Source organism: Bombina bombina, chromosome 5, assembly GCF_027579735.1.
Source record: "Bombina bombina isolate aBomBom1 chromosome 5, aBomBom1.pri, whole genome shotgun sequence".
Lineage (NCBI taxonomy): Eukaryota > Metazoa > Chordata > Amphibia > Anura > Bombinatoridae > Bombina > Bombina bombina.
Window position 1 is genome coordinate 124456808 of NC_069503.1, and position 21841 is coordinate 124478648.

Genomic DNA, 21841 nt, shown 5'->3' on the forward strand with positions numbered 1-21841 from the left:
AAGTTATAGGGCCATAAATATAAGTAGCACTTTGCTATTTCCAAACCACTTTTTTTCAAAATTAGCGCTAGTTACATTGGAACACTGATATCTTTCAGGAATCCCTGAATATCCCTTGACATGTATATATATTTTTTTAGAAGACATCCCAAAGTATTGATCTAGGCCCATTTTGGTATATTTCATGCCACCATTTCACCGCCAAATGCGATCAAATAAAAAAAAAAAGTAAAAGTTTTCCAAATTTTAGGTTTCTCACTGAAATCATTAACAAACATTTTGTGCAATTATGGCACAAATGGTTGTAAATGCTTCTCTGGGATCCCCTTTGTTCAGAAATAGCAGACATATATCGCTTTGGCGTTGTTTTTAAGTAATTAGAAGTCCGCTTAATGCTGCTGCACACCACAAGTGTATTATGCTCAGCAGTGCAGGGGTTAATTAGGGAACTTGTAGGGAGCTTGTAGGGTTAATTTTAGCTTTAGTGTAGTGTAGTAGACAACCCCAAGTATTGATCTAGGCCCATTTTGGTATATTTCAGGCCACCATTTCACCGCCAAATACGATTAAATTAAAAAAAATAGTCAACTTTTTCACAAACTTTAGGTTTCTCACTGAAATTATTTATAGAAACAACTTGTGCAATTATGGTACAAATGGTTGTAAATGATTCTCTGGGATCCCCTTTGTTCAGAAATAGCAGACATATATGGCTTTGGTGTTGCTTTTTGGTAATTAAAAGGCCGCTAAATGCCACTGCGCACAAAACGTGAATTACGCCCAGCAGTGAAGGGGTTAATTAGGTAGCTTGTAGGGAGCTTGCAGGGTTAATTTTAGCTTTAGTGTAGAGATCAGCTTCCCACCTGACACATCAGACCCCCTGATCCCTCCCATAGAGCTCTCTTCCCTCCCCCACCCCACAATTGTCCCCGCCATCTTTTTTTTTTTTTTACTTTTTTTTTTAAGCATATTTACATATGCTGCTATGTAGGATCCCCCCTTAGCCCCCAACCTCTCTGATCCCCCCCAAAACAGCTCTCTACCCCCCCCCCCCACTGCCTTATTGGGGGCCATCTTGGGTACTGGCAGCTGTCTGCCAGTACCCAGTTTGCATATAAAAATGTTTTTTTTAAATTTATTTTAGTTTTTTCTGTAGTGTAGCTCCCCCCCCTCCCGGATCCCTTAGATGAGTTCCATTACGTTTTTTTTTTATTATTTTGTACAATAATATCCAAAAGTTTCTGTAGTGTAAGCGGTTCCCACCCGCTCCCTCCCCGTGCACGCGCCCTCCCGCCGCCCCCTGTGCGCGCCCCCGGCGATCCCGCCCCCGATCCCGCCCCCCTCTCTGACTAAGAAGCCATCGATGGCCGCCCACCCACCTCCCATTTACGCTCCCACCCACCAACGAATGCGGCCATCGATGTCCGGTGCAGAGAGGGCCACAGAGTGGCTCTCTCTGCACCGGAGGGGCAAAAATTGTTATTGCAGGATGCCTCGATATCGAGGCATCCTGCAATAACCGGAAAGCAGCTGGAAGTGATCAGGATCGCTTCCAGCTGCTTTCCAAACCGAGGACGTGCAGGGTACGTTCTTGGTCGTTAAGTGACTTTTTTAAGAGGACGTACCCTGCACGTCCTCTGTCGTTAAGGGGTTAAAATAACATGATCTATCTAAATAATGAAAGAAATCTTTGGGGTTTCATGTCCCTTTAAGGGTACTGGTTATGAAAACAGTTACAATTATTTTTAATAGTTATGATTTATTTCTAATGACACAGTGAGTCCACGGATCATCAGTAATTACTGTTGGGAATATCACTCCTGGTCAGCAGGAGGAGGCAAAGAGCACCACAGCAAAGCTGTTAAGTATCACTTCCCTACCCGCAATCCCCAGTTATTCTCTTTGCCTGCAGTGCAAGGAAGAGGTGAAGTTTAGGTGTCTGATAGAAAGTTTTCTTCAATCAAGAGTTTATTATTTTAAAGCAGAGTAGGATTGCTCTGATCTTTACTGGGGTCTAGCCGTAGTCCATGTCAGTCTCTTCAGTAGGGCAGTGAGTGGTGGCTTTTGAGCACTTGGGAACTTGTGAGGTACAATACTCACTGAGCTTTTTCAAAATTTTGCTGCCCTATATCAGAAAGCCTGAGTATGCTTACTCAGATTCTTTCTTCTTCCACAGGTCCATGTGAGGTATAGGATCCTCTCAAACCAGGTGAGCTGTCCTGCTGCCGGACAGACTATCTTGAGGTAAGTGCCATATTTATTTTTCTTTGGGAAAAGGAGAATTTGGCACTTCTGCAGCTATATGCTGTTTAACAGGGACATTTTATTTTACCCAGTTAAGAAAGGGTTAATATCTTGGCAGTTTGTCAGGGCACTGGAGACTGTGATGGGGAGATATTTATTTAATATTGGTGGCTCAGTGTTTTTAGCTCCAGTTAAGATCCCGGCTGTACTTTGTGCATCGTTTTTTTAATCGATAATACTGTTCCTTTATGTCTGTGGGACTACACCTTGCAAAAAGGGGAGGATCCTTTCTGGTGGGCGGTTAGTTCCGTTGGCGCGATTTCTGGGGCTCTGTCGGCTGCAGAATAGTGACGCAGTTATCGGCTGCTCCGTGGAGGTTAGCGCTACCGTTGTGAGTCCGGATCAGATCGTTGGAAATATTAAGCTTAGGCAGCAGGACAGGTAGGCACCTCAGTGAACTGCTGAGGTGTTTAGGTTGTCTGGGATTTGTTGCCGTTTTTAGGCTAACTTGATTTACACAGTATTTAAAGATGCAGTACTTTTTCTTCAGTGTAAAAGAAATAAAGTTTATTTTTCTACTTTTATTGAGAATGGAACAAGAGACCTTGCAAATTGTTGTATGTCAGCTTTGTTATGATTCCCAGGTGGAACCCCAGTCCCTTTTTTTTTCCTCTTGCATAGAGAGAACTTTTAGTTATAGGGAGAAGATTTTTGATCATGAGCCATCATTAGTTAAGGCGGATGCTGTTTAGGTGTCTCCTGAAGCAGATATGCCACAGCTTTCTCCTTAGGCGTCCCTAACTTTTCAGTCTCCACATGCAGTTCCCTGCGTTTCCTCTCACAATCCGGTAGGATTTTCTCTGCAGGTCATTGCTACCCAGGTATTCTCTGCGGTATCTGAAGCATTATCCGCTTTTCCCATGTTGCAGAAAAGGCTTAAAAGGAAACTTAAGTAATCAGTTAGTAAGGTTTCTGATCTGGTTGTGACTATCCAGGGTGTTTAGTCTCAGAAGTCTGAAGACAAAGATACTTTGGCAGCGTCTGAGGGTGAAATCTCAGATTCAAATAGTATAATTCCTTCTTCTGATACTGAAGTGGTATCCTTCAGATTTAAGCTTGAACACCTTCGCATGCTACTTAAAGGGACAGTATACTATAAAATAGTTTTTCCCTTAATGTGTTTACAATTGCTTTTTTTACCAACTGCAGAGTAAAATATGTATGAAAATTAGCTTTTTAAGGTTTATTTGTGTATATTAAAGCTCTGATTTTGTGTTTTGAAGCCACAGCCTAATAAAATAGGTTGAGCTTGTAGGTATAATCAGATCTCATTACTGTATCACATTGTGTACATATACCTGCTTCTTTATCTTATATCTGTCCTTAAAACAATCACCAATACTTTGAGAGAACAATGGAAAATCAACATTTTATTACCTTATCTCTGCTTTATCACACTGGGAGTGTAATTTCTTCTGCAGGCTGTGTTTACAAAGCTTATCTATAGCTGGTACGCGCGGCCACAAACTTTCAGAATAGGTGGGGATACCACATGCTAAATTAACAATTTCAAATTCCAATATAAGGGTAAAGGAGCTACTTGTAAACAATTTAATACACTCCAGCAGGTAAAGTGTATCATTGGGAACAAATTAAAGGGGAGAAAATTTTTGAGTAAACTGTCCCTTTAAGGAGGTTTTGGCTACCTTGGATGACTCCGACATGACGGTCGTAGTCAATCCTAAGAAGTCCAGTAAGCTGAACAAATACTTTGACGTTCCCTCCGCGGTGGAGGTTTTCCCTGTTCCAGACCGTGCGACAGAGATTATTGCCCGGAAGTGGGAGAGACCTGGTATTCCCTTTTCTCCATCTCCTATTTTCAAGAAGATGTTTCCTATAGCTGATTCCATTAAGGAGTCGTGGCAGACGGTTCCTAAGGTAGAAGGAGCGATCTCCACTTTGGCTAAGAGGACTACTATTCCCATTGAAGGTAGTTGTTCTTTCAAGGATCCAATGGATAAGAAGTTGGAGGCTTTACTAAAGAAAATGTATGCTCACCAGGGTCTCCAATGGCAGCCTGCGGTATGTATTGCCACTGTCACCAGCGCTGCAGCTTACTGGTTTGATGCGTTGTCTTATTTTATTCGGACAGATACTCCTCTTGAGGAAATTCAGGACAGGATTAAGGCTCTTGAGTTAGCCAATTCCTTTATCATTGATGCTTCTTTACAAGTCATTAAGTTGGGAGCAAAAATATCTGTTTTTGCTGTACTAGCTTGCAGAGCCATATGGTTGAAATCCTGGTCTGTGGATGTTTCATCTAAATCCAAGCTTTTGGCGATTCCTTACAAGGGTAAGACCTTGTTTGGGCTGGGTTTGGCTGAAATTATTTCAGATATTACAGGAGGAAAAAGGCATTTCCTCCCTCAGGATAAGAGAAATAAACAGAAAGGGCGTCGGAGAGAGTATTTTTTGTTCCTTTTGAAACTTTAGAGGTAAGCTCCCCCCCTCTTCCAAGCAGGAACAGTCCACGCCTTCCTGGAAGCCCAATCAGTCCTGGAACAAGGGGAAGCAATCTAAGAAGCCCACAAATGAATCAAAGTCGGCATGAAGGGCTTGTCCCCGATCTGGGAACGGATCATGTAGGGGGCAGACTTTCTTTATTCGCTCAAGCCTGGGTTCGGGATGTTCCAGGACCTCTGGGCGGTGGACATCTTATCCCAGGTATACAAACTAGAGTTCAAGACTTTTCCTCCCAGGGGCAGATTCCTCCTCTCGAGATTATCTGTAGACCAGATAAAAAGAGAGGCATTCTTACATTGTGTCAAGGACCTTTCCGCCCTGGGAGTGATTGTTCCTGTTCCAATACAGGAACAGGGTCTGGGATTCTACTGCAATCTGTTTGTGGTTCCCAAGAAAGAGGGAACTTTCAGACCAATTTTTTTACTTAAAATGTCTAAACAAGTTTCTCATGGTACCGTCTTTCAAGATGGAAACTATACGTTCCATTCTTCCCTTGGTTCAAGAGGGTCAGTTCATGACAACCATAGACCTAAAGGATGCGTACCTTCATGTTCCCATTCACAAGGACCATAGCAGGTTTCTGAGATTCGCTTTTCTAGACAAGCATTTCCAGTTTGTGGCTCTTCCGTTCGGCCTTGCCACAGTTACCATAATTTTTTCGAAGGTTCTGGGAGCTCTGTTGGCGGTGATCCGGTCTCGGGCATTGCAGTGACGCCATATCTGGACGACATTCTGGTTCAGGCACCGTCTTTTCAACAAGCAAACTCTCATACGGAGATCTTGTTGTCTTTTCTTCGCTCCCACGGTCTGGGAAAAAGTTCCTTGGTTCCAGCTACAAGGGTAGTGTTCTACTCCCTATCAATGAAGATATTTATGACAGAGGTTTAGAAAGTCAAGAATCTTCTTCTCTTGCCTTGCCCTTTAGTCTTCTCCTCGGCTGTCAGTGGCTCAATGTATGGAGGCAATTGGTCTGCTGGTAGCTGCCATGGACATCATTCCGTTTGCTCGGTTCCATCTCAGACCTCTGCAGTTATGCATGCTCAGGCAATGGAACGGGGACTATGTGGATCTGTCTCCACAAATAGATATGGATCAGGCGACAAGAGAATCTCTTCCGTGGTGGTTGTCTCAGGAACACCTCTTCCAGGGAACCTGCTTTCGCAGACCTACCTGGATGATTATGACCACGGATGCCAGCTTGCTGGGATCGGGAGCAGTCTGGGGCTTGTTAAAGGCCCAGGGGCTATGGACTCGGAAGGAGTCAGTTCTTCCCATAAACATCCTAGAGCTGAGGCTAATCTTCAATCCTCTACTGGCCTGACCTCAGTTAGCTTCAGCCCGGTTTATTAGGTTCCAGTCAGACAACATAACTTTGGTGGCTTACATCAACCACCAGGGAGGAACTCGGAGTTCCTTGGCCATGACAGAGGTGGCCAGGATTATTCAATGGGCGGAGACCCACAACTGCTTTGTATCTGTGATCCACATTCCAATAGTGGACAGTTGGGAAGCGGATTTTCTGAGAAGACAGACCTTTCACCCGGGGTAGTGGGAACTCCATCCGGAGGTGTTTTCCAGTTTAATCCTCAAATGGGGGCAGCCGGAGCTAGATCTCATGACGTCTCGGCAGAACACCAAGCTCCCGAGGTACGGTTCAAGGTTAAAAGATCCACAGGCTGCCCTGATAGATGCGCTGGTGGTGCCATGGAATTTTAGTCTAGCATACCTGTTTTCTCAGTTCACTCTCCTTCCACGTATAATTGCTCGGATCAAGCAGGAGAGGGCTTCAGTGATTCTCATAGCACTGGCGTGGCCTCGCAGGATCTGGTATGCCGACCTAGTGGAAATGTCATCTCTTCCATCTTGGAGACTTCCGCTGAGGAAGGACCTTCTGCTTCAAGGGCCCTTCCTTCATCCAAATTTCGTTTCTCTGAAGCTGACTGCTTGGAGATTGAACACTTAATTTTATCTAAGCGCAGGTTTTCAGAGTCGGTCATTAAGACCTTGATCCAGGCTCGTAAGCCTGTGACTAGAAAGATTTACCATAAAATATGGCGTAAATATCTGTACTGGTGTGAATCCAAAGGTTTCTCGTAGAGTCAAGATTCCTAGAATTTTGTCTTTTTTCCAGGAAGGTCTCGAGAAGGGTTTGTCAGCAAGTACTTTGAAGGGTCAGATATCTGCCTTGTCTATTTGGTTACATAAGCGTCTGGCAGATGTGCCAGATGTACAGTCTTTTTGTCAGGCCTTGGCCAGAATCAGGCCTGTGTTTAAACCGGTTACTCCTCCCTGGAGTCTTAACCTTGTTCTTAAGGTTCTTCAGCAGGCTCCGTTTGAGCCTATGCATTCCTTAAATATTAAGATGTTATCTTGGAAAGTTTTGTTTCTTGTTGCTATTTCTTCTGCTCGGAGAGTCTCTGAACTCTCAGTGTTGCAGTGTGACTCCCCTTATCTTATTTTTCATTCTGATAAGGTGGTTCTATATACTAACTTAGGTTACCTTCCTAAAGTGGTTTCGGATATGAATATTAATCAGGAAATCGTTGTTCCTTCTTTGTGTCCTAATCCTTCTTCTCATAAGGAAAGTTTGTTGCACAACCTAGATGTGGTGCGTGCGTTGAAATTCTATTTACAGGTGACTAAGGATTTTCGCCAGTCCTCTGCCTTGTTTGTCTGTTTCTCTGGGAAACATAAGGGTCAGAAAGCTACGGCTACTTCTCTTTCTCTCTGGCTGAAGAGTATAATTCGCTTGGCCTATGAATCTGCTGGATAGCATCCTCCTGAGAGAATCACGGCTCATTCCACATGGGCTGTTTCTTCCTCCTGGGCCTTCAAAAATGAAGCTTCTGTGGAACAGATTTGCAAGACTGCAACTTGGTCCTCTCTACATACTTTTTCAAGATTTTATAAATTTGATACTTTTGCCTCGGCTGAGGCTTTTTTTGGGGAGAAAGGTTCTTCAAGCAGTGGTGTCTTATGTTTAGGTTACCTGTCTTGTTCCTCCCTTATCATCTGTGTTCTCTAGCTTCGGTATTGGTTCCCAACAGTAATTACTGATGATCTGTCGACTCATCGTGTCATTAGAAAGAAAACTAAATTTATGCTTACCTGATAAATTTATTTCTTGACAAGGTGAGTCCACGGCCCGCCCTGTTTTTCAGACAGTTTTTGTTATATAAACCTCAGGCACCTCTGCACCTTGTTTTTCTTCTTTTCTCTCCGTTCCTTTGGTCGAATGACTGGGGATTGTGGGTAGGGAAGTGATACTTAACAGCTTTGCTGTGGTGCTCTTTGCCTCCTCCTGCTGGCCAGGAGTGATATTCCCAACAGTAATTACTGATGATCCGTGGATTCACTGTGTCAAGAAATAAATAAATTTATCAGGTAAGCATACATTTAGTTTTTCTTATTGCTGTTTCATCTGTAAAGTATGAGGCAGGTTTAATGGGTTAAGTGCCCTCTGTAAGGACAAGGGAAGCCGGCAGTAAGTAGGGACAGATTCACGTTCCTTGCCTCAAGTACTCCTAGGTGAGAAAGAAGCCCCACTAAGGGGGTCTTGTGTTAATTACTTGTTTGTGTGATTTCATGTGTGAAGATTGTGTCCCTCTTTTGTCATAAATTACATTTTAAGAGACAAAACGTAAATTAGATTGTGACTTTTCTACTGGTGAAACCGCTGGGTTCTTCTGTGTCTTGCAGAGGATTGTGGGAATGAGGAACGTCTCATGAAGCCTGTGCGTATGAAGGTTGGGCAAGCTCCACTACCTCCCGTTCCTACTTTGTACCAAGACCTCAAGAGACCAGGAGCTACCAGCAGAAGGTCCCCTGCAGACAGTAAGCTGCCTTTTATTAATTTTATGGATGACGGAAGGTTCAGGAGAAATAAACAATATTACCCAGTAAAATGGCAGAAGTAGCTATGGATTAAATCGAAACATGGGAGTATGTTAGTATATCATTAGTGATGTAGCCGATTCCTGAAATGCTTGGGCACTAGTGACATTAGCCATGAAACACACAGAATGTGGCTGTGGGTGGTGATTTGTTTTTTGTCTCTGTTACATTTAGTTAAACATAATCTCCATGTGCAGAAGCTGGTCATAAAAGGGACATGTTCCAGAAATGTGTGTGTTTATACAAAGAAATCCTATCTTATTTCAAACGTTTGCAAAAATAGATATTGTACCAGGCACTGGCCTATTCAGTGATTAATGGGTAAATGAGTAACTTCTGTTGTATTATTTTATCCCAGGAGTAGGGAGGGGAAATTCTCACCTACACGGTTTAGTGAACTGCCTAAAAGAGATCTCCAACAGCCGCCCACATCCTTACAACACGTTCTTCAGTACAGCCCCATCAGTGGCCCAGAGAAGTGCCGAGTTGGACAGAATCTGTGCAGGTGAGAGGCAGCATCTGAACTTAATATTAAATTACTAGCTCCTAGATTTTGTACAACCCTGAATTGTGTGAGGAACATTAAAGGGCCAGTAAACGCGTAATTACAAGACATTTCTGTTGTCTTGCTATAGAATAATAAGCAGCCAGTTTTTAGAACAAATTAACATCCTTTTTACTGTAATTAGTTTTCAATAGCCAAACTTCACCTAACGTTATCTTATTTTGAGGAGCCAATCTGGGCTTTAGTCCACAGACAACAAGGCTAGCCACTATCATTATGTTAGTATAAAGTAAATGGTTTTGCATTTGCTATCTGAATAAGCCAATCAGGGACAGATATGAAGCTGTGTTTTCCATGAGAAGTCAGCAGGGTACATTCCAAGTTCTTAGAATTGCTTAATTTTCAGAGCTAAATAACATGAAAATGGGGCAAAATAAATAATGAAAATATATATGATGGTTTCATAATCTCAAGGTATTTACTGTCCCTTTAAATGACAAAACTGCGACAATATCTGACCTGTACCTGTGTCACATTACAGAAACCGCCATTAGAGATGGTGCATTGGGCAGTCGGATGAGGGAAATGCCCCCAATGCCACCAAACCCTTTCACTGTGGCTGTTACTAATGGCGCTTTCCGACTGAACAGTGGCGAGCACAGGGTGCCAGATGACTGGAGCCCACAACTTAGCAGACACGGTACGTGCCAGTTATATGGTGAATACAATCACAAATATCCTCACACTCGGGACCTGGGATAAAACTTTGTTTATTTCACACTATAATACACACAATTCTATAAACTCAAAAGTTGAATATGTCAAACTTATGAGATTTGCATGGACTATAGTGTTTCTGCATAGATTGTGAATTATATGGCAGATGCATCACTGGCAACAGCAAGTGTCTATTCTATAAATTGCCATATAATTCTATTAACCTGGAGGGTCAAACTAATTTACGGATTATGCTTGGCTAAGGGTTGTAGCCTTTGAATAAACATGTACAGCGACCTTACAATGTGGGAATGCAATGCTTTGGCACATGACTTGGTGATCATACCTGCATTTACGTGTTGTGTTCCCTCACACAGAGGAGCATCGAGGTGGCATGTTGTACCCAGCTCTAGGAAGATGCCCAGAAAAAATCCCCACTCATAACTCCAGCCCACACAGCACAGGTGTACACAGCTCACATAGGAGCAACGAGGCCCGTAGACCAGACCTAGGGCTGAAGAGGACTCACTCTGATGGTAGGAGCAATGGAGTTGGGGTTTGTTTGTTTATGTGTTGCAGTGGTAAACTGTGTTGGGGTTGTGTTCATTCTATATTCTAGTCTTCAGTATTGTCACCTTATACCTCGGGGAACATTGATGGACAAATGTAAGTGTCATTCTGTTTCTAAGTTCTCTTTTCTTTTAATAGTGATTACACAGTAATATCTCCAGGATTAGCCCCCAATGAGTCTGGTCCTAAGTTAGTGTATTGTGACCTTTACTTGTTCTTGAAAAGTCTCTAAGTCTTAATGTTCTATAGATCACACACGGATGGGGCATAGTGTGAAGCGCCAGGCTCTTGAGTCATCCAGCCCATCCCATACAATCACCAGCTGCCCTTCTGGGCAGGGTGAGCTGAGGAGGCCCAGAGGAGAGGAGAATAAGAGGAGCCATTCTAATGGTGAGCATGTGCTTGTTATGTGCGTTGTGCACCCGTATACATCACAACTTTATGCATTTCTATAGTAAAGAGACAGTTCTTTTGGCATTCCCCTCCCACTTGTAGGGCATCTTGCTTTTTTGCCAAAGGGGCCAAGTCCCCAAACCCTGCTGAAGAGTATAAAGTGCGGTATATACTTGATATAGATAAATGGATATTTATAGTCCAGCGTAGCACCAGTTATAGACTCTCTTCTCTGCAAGTGAATTCAAAAAAATGTTCGATTGCTGTCACTAAGTTAATAAAGCTTTTTAGTTTCATTTTTTACTATTTTTTCTGTGCAGGCTAGACGGGTCTTCCTGTTATCTATTATCAACATCTCTTTTTCTGTTCCTTTAGAGCTTCCAGCGGGAAAGTCCCATCTGACGAGTGTAATGAGCTGTGTCAGGAAGCTCCCAAGCTGCACATCCAGTCCTCCTGTCAACCCACAATGTGGCCCTTCCAGAATCAACAGTGCTTCTCAGGAGCGGCTAAAGGCAGAGTCTGATCTCAGAAGTGGCTTCCAAGGTGAGTGTAACCAGGAAACCAGCTGGGTGACAGATTTATTTAACAAGTCATTGTGGTAATTCCAAAGATAGAAATGGTCTGAAAAACAAATTACCTTTTCGGCTACAGAGAGTGTTAGAAAACCTTGTTCTTGCAGGCGTTCTCTTTATTTTACACATTTAATAAAACAACAATAATAATAATATAGACTTGATAACTAGATTTTAAATTCTGCATTTTAACCAATTAGAAGAATCTAAACAAAATTTATGTAAGAACATACCTGATTAATTTATTTCATATTGGCAAGAGTCCATGAGCTAGTGACGTATGGGATATACAATCCTACCAGGAGGGGCAAAGTTTCCCAAACCTCAAAATGCCACTATTCAGTTTAACAAATAGCCAAGTAGTGGGGTGATAGAAAAAGGAGTAAAAATCATCAAAAAAAGGAATTGGAAATATAATTGTGCTTTATACAGAAAAACATAACCACCATAAAAAGGGTGGGTCTTATGGACTCTTGCCAATATGAAAGAAATTAATTTATCAGGTAAGTTCTTACACAAATGATGTTTTCTTTCATGTAATTGGCAAGAGTCCATGAACTAGTAACGTATGGGATAGTAATACCCAATATGTGGTACTCCACAGAAGAGTCACTAGAGAGGGAGGAATAAAAATAAAAGCAGCCATTTTCCGCTGAAAAAATTAAATCCACATCCAAAAAATAAGTTTTTCTCATAATTGAAAAGAAAAAACTTAAAACATAAGCAGAGGAATCAAACTGAAACAGCTGCCTGAAGAACTTTTCTACCAAAAACTGCTTCCGAAGAGGCAAACACTTTAAAACAGTAGAATTTAGTAAAGGTATTCAAAGAAGACCAAGTTGCTGCTTTGCAAATCTGATCAACTGAAGCTTCATTCTTAAAAGCCCACGAAGTGGAAACTGATCTAGTAGAATGAGCTGTAAGTCTCTGAGGCGGGGTCTGACCCGACTCCAAATAAGCCTGATGAATCAAAAGCTTTAACCAGGATGCCAAGGAAATGGCAGAAGCTTTCTGACCTTTCCTAGGGCCAGAAAAGACAACAAATAGATTAGAAGTCTTCCTGAAATCTTTAGTAGCTTCAACATATTTCAAAGCTCTTACAACATCCAGAGAATGTAAGGATCTCTCAAAAGAATTCTTAGGATTAGGACACAAAGAGGGAACAACAATTTCCCTATTAATGTTATTAGAATTCACAACTTTAGGTAAAAATTGAATTGAAGTCCGCAAAACTGCTTTATCCTGATGGAAAAATCAGAAAAGGAGACTCACAAGAAAGAGCAGATAATTCGGAAACTCTTCTAGCAGGAGAGATAACCAAAAGGAACAACACTTTCCAAGAAAGTAGTTTAATATCCAAAAAATGCATAAGGAGGAGCCTGTAAAGCCTTCAAAACCAAATTAAGACTCCAAGGAGGAGAGATTGATTTAATGACAGGCTTGATAAGGACAAAAGCCTGTACAAAACAGTCAATATCAGGAAGCTTAGCAAGCTTTCTGTGAAATAAAACAGAATGAGCAGAGATTTGTCCCTTCAAGGAACTTGCAGACAAACCTTTATCCAAACCATCCTGAAGAAACAGTAAAATTCTAGGAATTCTAAAAGAATGCCAGGAGAATTTATGAGAAGAACACCATGAAATATAAGTCTTCCAAACTCGATAATAAATCTTCCTAGAAACAGATTTACGAGCCTGTAACATCAATCACTGAGTCAGAGAAACCTCTATGACTAATCACTAAGCGTTCAATTTCCATACCTTCAAATTTAACGATTTGAGATCCTGATGGAAAAACGGTCCTTGAGACAGAAGGTCTGGTCTTAAAGGAAGTGGCCAAGGTTGGCAACTGGACATCCGGACAAGATCCGCATACCAGAACCTGTGAGGCCATGCTGGTGCTACCAGAAACACAAACGATTGTTCCATGATGATCTTGGAGATCACTCTTGGAAGAAGAACTAGAGGCGGGAAGATATAAGCAGGTTGGTAAAACCAAGGAACTGCTAACGCATCCACCGACTCCGCCTGAAGATCCCTAGACCTGGACAAGCACCTGGGAAGTTTCTTGTTTAGATGGGAAGACATCAGATCTATTTCTGGAAGACCCCACATTTGAACAATATGAAAAAACACATCTGGATGGAGAGACCACTCCCACGGATGTAAAGTCTGACGGCTGAGATAATCTGCTTCCCAATTGTCTACACCTGGGATATGTACCGCAGAAATTAGGCAAGAGCTGGATTCCGCCCAAGAAAGTATCTGAGATACTTCTTTCATAGCTAGGGGACTGTGAGTCCCACCCTGATGATTGACATATGCCACAGTTGTGATACTGTCCGTCTGAAAACAAATGAATGGTTCTCTCTTCAACAGAGGCCAAACCTGAAGAGCCCTGAAAATAGCACGGAGTTCTAAAATATTGATTGGTAATCTCGCCTCTTGAGATTTCTTAAGCCCTTGTGCTGTCAGAGATCCACAGACAGCTCCCCAACCTGAAAGACTTGCATCTGTTGTGATTACAGTCTAGGTTGGATGAACAAAAGATGCCCCTTGAACTATATACAATGGTGATCTAACCATCAAGTCAGAGAGAGTCGAACATTGGGATTTAAGGATATTAATTGTGATATCCTTGTATAATCCCTGCACCATTAATTCTGCATACAAACCTGAAGAGGTCTCATATGAAAACGAGCAAAGGGGGATCGTGTCCGATGCTGCAGTCATGAGACATAAAACTTCCTTGCACATAGCCACTGTAGGGAATGATTGAGACTGAAGGTTTTGACAAGCTGAAACCAATTTTATTCATCTTTTGTCTGTTAGAGACAGAGTCATGGACACTAAATCTATCTGGAAACCTAAAAAGGTGACCCTTGTCTGAGGAATCAAGGAACTTTTTGTTAAATTGATCCTCAAACCATGTCTTTGAAGAAACAACACTGGTTGATTTGTGTGAGATTTGGCAGACTGTAAATACTGAGCTAGTACCAAGATATCGTCCAAATAAGGAAACACTGCAATACCCTGTTCTCTGATTACAGAGAGTAGGGCACCGAGAACTTTTGAAAAAATTCTTGTAGCTGTCGCTAGGCCAAATGGAAGAACGACAAACTGGTAATGCTTGTCTAGAAAAGAGAATCTCAGAAACCGATAGTGGTCTGGATAAATCGGAATATGAAGATATGCATCCTGCAAGTCTATCGTGGACATATAATGACCTTGCTGAGCAAAAGGCAGAATCGTCCTTATAGTCACCATTTTGAAAGTTGGCACTCTAACAAAACGATTTAACATTTTCAGATCCAGAACTGGCCTGAATAAATTTTCTTTTTTTGGGACAATGAATAGATTTGAATAGAACTCCAGACCCTGTTCCTGAAACGGAACTGGTATGATTACCCCTGAAAGCTCTAAATCTGAAACACACTTCAGAAAAGTCTGAGCCTTCACTGGATTTGCTGGAACGTGTGAGAGAAAAAAATCTTCTCACAGGAGGTCTTACTCTGAAACCTATTCGATACCCTTGAGAGACAATTTTCTGAATCCATTGATTTTGGACAGAATCTGCCCAAATGTTTCGGAAATTTTTTAATCTGCCCCCCCACCAGCTGAGCTGGAATGAGGGCTGCACCTTCATGCGGACTTGGGGGCTGGCTTTGGTTTCTTAAAAGGCTTGGATTTATTCCAACTTGAAGAAGGTTTCCAATTGGAACCAGATTCTTTGGAGGAAGGATTGGCTTTCTGTTCCTTATTCTGTCGAAAAGAGCAAAAACAATTAGAAGCTTTAGATTTACCATTAGATCTTTTATCCTGAGGTAAAAAAAACTCCCTTCCCCCCAGTGACAGTTGAAATAATTGAATCCAACTGAGAACCAAATAAATTGTTACCTTGGAAAGAAAGAGATAGTAATCTATACCATGTCAGCATTCCAATATTTGAGCCACAGAGCTCTTCTAGCTAAAATAGCTAAAGACATAGATTTAACATCAATATTGATGATATCAAAAATAGCATCACAGATAAAATGATTTGCATGTTGAAGCAAGCGAACAATGCTAGACAAATCAGAATCTATTTACTGTTGCGCTAAGCTTTCCAACCAGAAAGTTGATGCAGCTGCAACATCAACCATGGATATAGCAAGCCTAAGAATGTAGCCAGAAAATAAATAAGCTTTCCTTAGATAAGATTCAAGTTTCCTATCTAAAGGGTCCTTAAAAGAAGTACTATCTTCCATAGGAATAGTAGTACATTTGGCAGGAGTAGAAATAGCCCCATCAACTTTGGGGATTTTTTCCCAAAACTCCAACCTAACTGCTGGCAAAGGATACAACTTTTTAAACCTAGAAGAAGGAATAAAAGAAGTACCAGGCCTATTCCATTCCTTTGAAATCATATCAGAAATAGCATCAGGAACTGGAAAAACATCTGGAGTAACCACAGGAGGTTTATAAACAGAATTTAACTGTTTACTAGTTTTAGTATCAAGAGGACTAGTTTCCTCAATATCCAAAATCAACACCTCTTTTAACAAGGAACGAATATACTCCATTTTAAAGAGATAAGTAGATTTGTCAGTGTCAATATGTGAGGTAGGATCTTCTGAACCAGATAGATCCTCATCAGAGGAGGATAATTCAGTATGTTGTCGGTCATTTGAAATTTCATCAACTTTATGAGAAGTTTTAAAATACCTTTTACGTTTATTAGAAGGCGGAATAGCAGACAAAGCCTTCTGAATCGCATGAGCAATAAAAATCTTTTATATTCACAGGGATATCATGTACATTGGATGTTGAAGGAACAGGCATTGTACTAGTACTGATGGATACATTCTCTGCATGTAAAAGCTTATCATTACAACTGTTACATACTACAGCTGGAGATATAATCTCCGCTAACTTACAACAGATACACTTAGCTTTGGTAGAACTGTTATCAGGCAGTAGGGTTCCAACAGTGGTTTCTGAGACAGGATCAGATTGAGACATCTTGCAAATGTAAGAGAAAAAAACAACATATAAAACAAAATTATCAATTTTCTTATATGGCAGTTTCAGGAATGGGAAAAAAATGCAAACAGCATAGCCCTTTGAGCATAAAAAGAGGCATATAGGAAGTGGGGTTTAAATAATTAAATTATTTGGCGGCAAGTATGACGCACAACGCAAAATTAAATTTTTTGGCGCCAACAACATCCGGAAATGATGCAACTTACGCCATGGCAGATGCAACCGTGTGCAAGGAAACCTGGCGTCAACTAAGACGCCGGAAATGACGAGTTGCGTCACCGAATGTACCTTCGCGCCAAAAAAATTCTCCCGCCAAGAATGATGCAATAAATATCAGCATTTTGCAACCTCGTGAGCCTAATTTTGCCCATGAAAATTAATGAAAAAGCAGTCAATTTAAAGAAAAGACTATACCCCAGGTAAGAAAAAATAACTTCCTAAATATGCTTCCCAATTTTGAAACTGATAGTCTGCAAAAGGAAATATACATAAACCTGACTCATGGCAAATATAAGTACAATACATATATTTAAAACTTTATATTAATACATAAAGTGCCAAACCATAGCTGAGAGCGTCTTAAGTAATGAAAACATACTTACCGAAAGTCACCCATCCACATATAGCAGATAGCCAAACCAGTGCTGAAACAGTATCAGTAGAGGTAATGGTATATGAGAGTATATCGTCGATCTGAAAAGGGGGGTAGGAGATGAATCTCTACGACCGATAACAGAGAACCTATGAAATAGATCTCCCGCGAGGAAAACCATGGAATCAATAGGTGATACTCCCTTCACATCCCTCTGACAAGGAATCGGGCTTCAAAATGCTGAGAAGCGTATATCATCGAAAGAAAATCAAGCACAAACTTACTTTACCACCTCCATAGGAGGCAAAGTTTGTAAAACTGATTTGTGGGTGTGGTGAGGGGTGTATTTATAGGCATTTTGAGGTTTGGGAAACTTTGCCCCTCCTGGTAGGATTGTATATCCCATACGTCACTAGCTCATGGACTCTTGCCAATTACATGAAATAAATATTCTGTATCATTCTGGATCTGTTTTTCATGGCACCATCTTAAAGATAAATTCTCTGTTTCTCCTCTATAAAGGGTAATTATAGCACTGCAATGGCAGTAATCTTTATTTAAAATACTTATTTGGCATTTCCGTTATACAATTTGTAATGTATTCCTACCACGGATACACCTTGTGTTTTTTATCTATGTTCTTTAGTGTGAGATGGTTAGGGACAGATATAAACCAGTCCTGCACTAATCCAGCAGTTGCTGTGTAGCATGTTACAGGGTGACACAACTGTATAAAGCTGCAGTATGCAATGGTGGCCTCTAATGTAATTAAGGTAAAAGAAAATGCTGTAATGTGCCCACCCCTGGATTTTCCTCCCCACCTGGAGTACAAGCTGCAGAAGAACATTTAAATGTCCATTTTTTTTATTGAATCTTCCTCAAAATCTAGCTCGGTTATGAAGAAGCACTGTATGCTGGGAGTTAAATAACATACTATTTGACCCTCAGTATTGTTCCCAGCATGTAGTGTGCAGTGGTAGGGAGTGAGCTCCCCTGAAAGGCAGAAAGCTTATGTATGAGGTTCCTGCCCCTTCCTCCATGCAGTGTGTGTATGAGCCCCTGGTACACACTGGGGAAGGCAGCTGGGCCTATGATCAGACAGTGATCTTAAAGGGACAGTCTACAACAGAATTTTTGTTGTTTTAAAAGATAGATAATCCCTTTATTATACATTTCACAGTTGTGCATAACCAACACAGTTATAATAATATACTTTTAACCTCTGTGATTATCTTGTATCTAAGCCTCTGCAAACTGCCCCTTTTTTCAGTTCTTTTGACAGACTTGCAGTCTAGCCAATCAGTGCCTGCTCCCAGATTACTTCACGTGCACGAGCACAGTGTTATCTATATGAAATACGTGAACTAACACCCTCTAGTGGGGAAAAACTGTTAAAATGCAATCTGAAAGAGGTGGGCTTCAAGGTCTAAGAAATTAGCATATGAACCTCCTAGGTTAAGCTTTCAACTAAGAATACCAAGAGAACAAAGCAAAATTGGTGATAAAAGTAAATTGGAAAATTGTTTAAAATGACATGCTCTATCTGAATCATGAAAGTTTATTTTGGCCTAGACTGTCCCTGGTTCTGAACCATGACATATACACATATATATATATATACATACACACACACACACACATACATACACACACACACACACACACACACACACACAGGAATAGCACAAATAGGGAAATGTATATTTTGCATGCCTTCAGTAAGGTACTGTTAGCAGCTTTAGGCTTTATATGTGTATGTTGAGATATATATTATTATTATTATTATATATATATTATTTTGTTTTAAATATTTGATTGGATAATTATAGCATTACAAAAATAAACAATAAAGGTGATTCATTGCATGACCTATAACAAAGTGATGATAATTGTAGAATGCTGAAGAGCAACTTCGTATGTAATCCACACCTTGAGTTCAGAGTTCGTGCAGCCTTAGAAAAAGTTGCCAATTCTGAAACAGAACACTTGAAAAATGGCTGACAAAAACCATTGATATAATGATCAAGTGAGGGAACAAAAGTTATTTAAAGGGAAGTCGTCAGAACTGCTATATAAGAATATAGTGGAACTAGGAAAACTGCATTATTAATAGAAACAAACCTGTGAGACAAAGGAGACCTAAGGTAAGAGAAAAAAGTGGTAAAGAGGATATAAAAGAAAAAGGAGAAAGAGAGAAGGGCTGGGTGTGTGGGAAGAATTAGCGAGATCAGCTATTGCGATGAGTTTACCAGAGTATCCCCATAAAATGTGATGTCTTGGAAAATAGGCAGTTTCCTTCTTCTGTAATAAGAGTATTCCTCCATGAAGAGGAGATCTGTGGTGTTTTAGACCCAATCAGACAGTTACAAACACTTTCTGTGTGTTTAGTAGATGTCTGTGCTTGATTTCCTGTGCTTGATTTCCTGTGCATGAGAAGTTCACAATATTAATTTCATTGTCTGATTGGCTGCAGATGGAAGACACAAAGAGGGTAGCGCCCGTGTGAAAAAGGAGGAAGCGCAGAGCCCCGTACGACCAGTGCTTAACGTGTGGGTACAGCCTCTGAGCAGCCCCAGTGAACTGAGGAGCCCTGGTGAGGAGAGGAGCTGAGTATAAATTCACTTCATGAGTGCAGCAAGCAGTGTGTGCTTCTAATACTTAAAGGGACGGATAAACAATTATGTGTAGTTAAAAACATTGCAAAATACTTTTGCTATTGTGTCTCCTCCTGAAGTTTAGCTTTGAAAATTATGAGTTTCCCAATTCTTAGAACTGATAGTACACATGTCAGATTTCACAAGTATAACCCTGCTACATATAAGTACCTAACTAATTCAACAAATATTATCAGATAAGTAACTACAAAATAATCAACAGTTTGTCAACATAATGGTAGAGGCAAGCTGTGTCTACTTCAGTAACAAACCCTGATTGGCTTCTCCAATAAGACAAGATATGAGGGAGTTAGGCTTTTTAAAAACTATTGCAGAAATCAAGGTGATGACATCTGCAAACTCACTGTTTATTGCAATACTGCAGAAAAATCTTGTTTAGCTTTAAAGAGAGCTATAGTAATGTAAAAATAAAGCGTGCTAGAGTGTATAGTAATGTAAATATAAAGCGTACTAGAACGTATAGTAATGTAAATATAAAGTGTACTAGAGCGTATAGTAATGTAAAAATAAAGTGTGCTAGAGCGTATAGTAATGTAAAAATAAAGTGTGCTAGAGCGTACAGTAATGTAAATATAAAGCGTGCTAGAGTGTATAGTAATGTAAATATAAAGTGTGCTAGAACGTATAGTAATTTAAATATAAAGTGTGCTAGAGCGTATAGTAATATAAAAATAAAGCGCGCTAGAGCGTATAGTATTGTAAAAATAGAGCGTGCTAGAGCGTATAGTAATGTAAATATAAAGTGTGCTAGAGCGTATAGTAATGTAAAAATAAAGCGTGCTAGAGCGTATAGTAATGTAAAAATAAAGCGTGCTAGAGCGTATAGTAATGTAAAAATAAAGCGTGCTGGGGGGGGGGCGTGCCTAACCAACGGCCATGATAAGACTGATTATCTGGCTCTGGAAGTGATCTGCAAAATATCAGCTAAATTCAACAGAATCCAGCATCAACGAGACTTCCTTTGGTCTTTTAACTCCAGGCAGAGCAGATACATATGAATATTAATTCGTTCATGATCTTCCAGGCCAGATCACGGCAGGAGAAATACTAGAGACCTACTACGAACACAACAAATATGTCGTAGCTTTGATGAGCTAACACTCCTTATACAACATAGTGGTCAGGAAAATTCTCCGTTGGAAGTCGCAGGCCTGAAGCCTTCTGCATCGGCTAGTGTCCGGTTGTCTAGGGATACAGCTGAACAAAATACTCACCCAATAGAGTTCCGATATATGGCTAACAGAAGTATACTTAGAGAGAGCTTCCAGAGAAGCTCAAGACCGTGATCATCCTACCTAAGTCAGAATGGGACCCAGTCAGTTCAGTCATTGCTACAATGCCCCTAGACAAATCATCAGAGCAGAACGCTATGACACCGCTTGCAAATCTGGAGCGGCTACCTAACTTTCACTCGGTTTGTCATGTCTGGTCAGGTGCCGGAGACTTACTCTCGGTCTTTGTAGGGATGCGGCCGACCTTCTTGAGTGCTGCCTGAGTCCCCTCTACCACCTAATGTCGGAGCACATGATACTCCCGGACGGAACGCGGCATGAAAGTGACACAAGCCAGAGCGGAATAAATGTACCAGTAATCGTCCATTGCAGTCCCATATCTGAAAAGACGGCTCAAGTTGGAGTACTCTTCGAATACTTACGACTAGATGTATATAGATATTTCCCTGATCTTGAGGTCCTACAATCCGACAATGGAACAGTTTTGCTACAGAAGAGTATAAACGCTCCAATTTCTTTTATCCTAATTGGTGTGGGGTAAGATCATTACCTACTTAAATCAGGCGAGATGTGAAATATTCTTCACACCGCATCGCTAGCCCATGTTTAACCTGTTACGCAGTTTATAATACTGTCGTTTTCATTTGGGTATTATTCTTTCTTAACTTTGAACTTTAACTTGTAATGTATCCTGTGTCAGGAATTAGCCTAATGCTACTTTAGAAGTTGATGTAAGCATAGTTATTGTGCAGTCTCTCATATTGTTTTTTTCTGCCTGATCTCCTCTTTTGGGGCCTATAGTATGTTTAGTGCTCTGCACTGGTTTTTGAGCACTCTACCAACACCTAATTACCTATCCTGCTCTGTCTAAGGAAATGCACCCACATACTTGTTTGTGAATGT

At 40.9% G+C, this 21841-nt stretch overlaps 1 protein-coding gene across 1 annotated transcript in view; it reads left to right on the top strand.

The window, feature by feature from the left end:
• LOC128660067 (uncharacterized) overlaps nucleotides 1-21841 on the top strand; it is a 279471-nt gene that overhangs the window by 175260 nt on the left and 82370 nt on the right. The window contains exons 18-24 of the mRNA XM_053713672.1: nucleotides 8467-8601; nucleotides 9020-9166; nucleotides 9708-9866; nucleotides 10261-10419; nucleotides 10703-10843; nucleotides 11222-11389; nucleotides 19505-19624. Of these exons, the coding sequence (XP_053569647.1) occupies nucleotides 8467-8601; nucleotides 9020-9166; nucleotides 9708-9866; nucleotides 10261-10419; nucleotides 10703-10843; nucleotides 11222-11389; nucleotides 19505-19624 (1029 nt within the window). The remainder of the gene's footprint in view (nucleotides 1-8466; nucleotides 8602-9019; nucleotides 9167-9707; nucleotides 9867-10260; nucleotides 10420-10702; nucleotides 10844-11221; nucleotides 11390-19504; nucleotides 19625-21841) is intronic.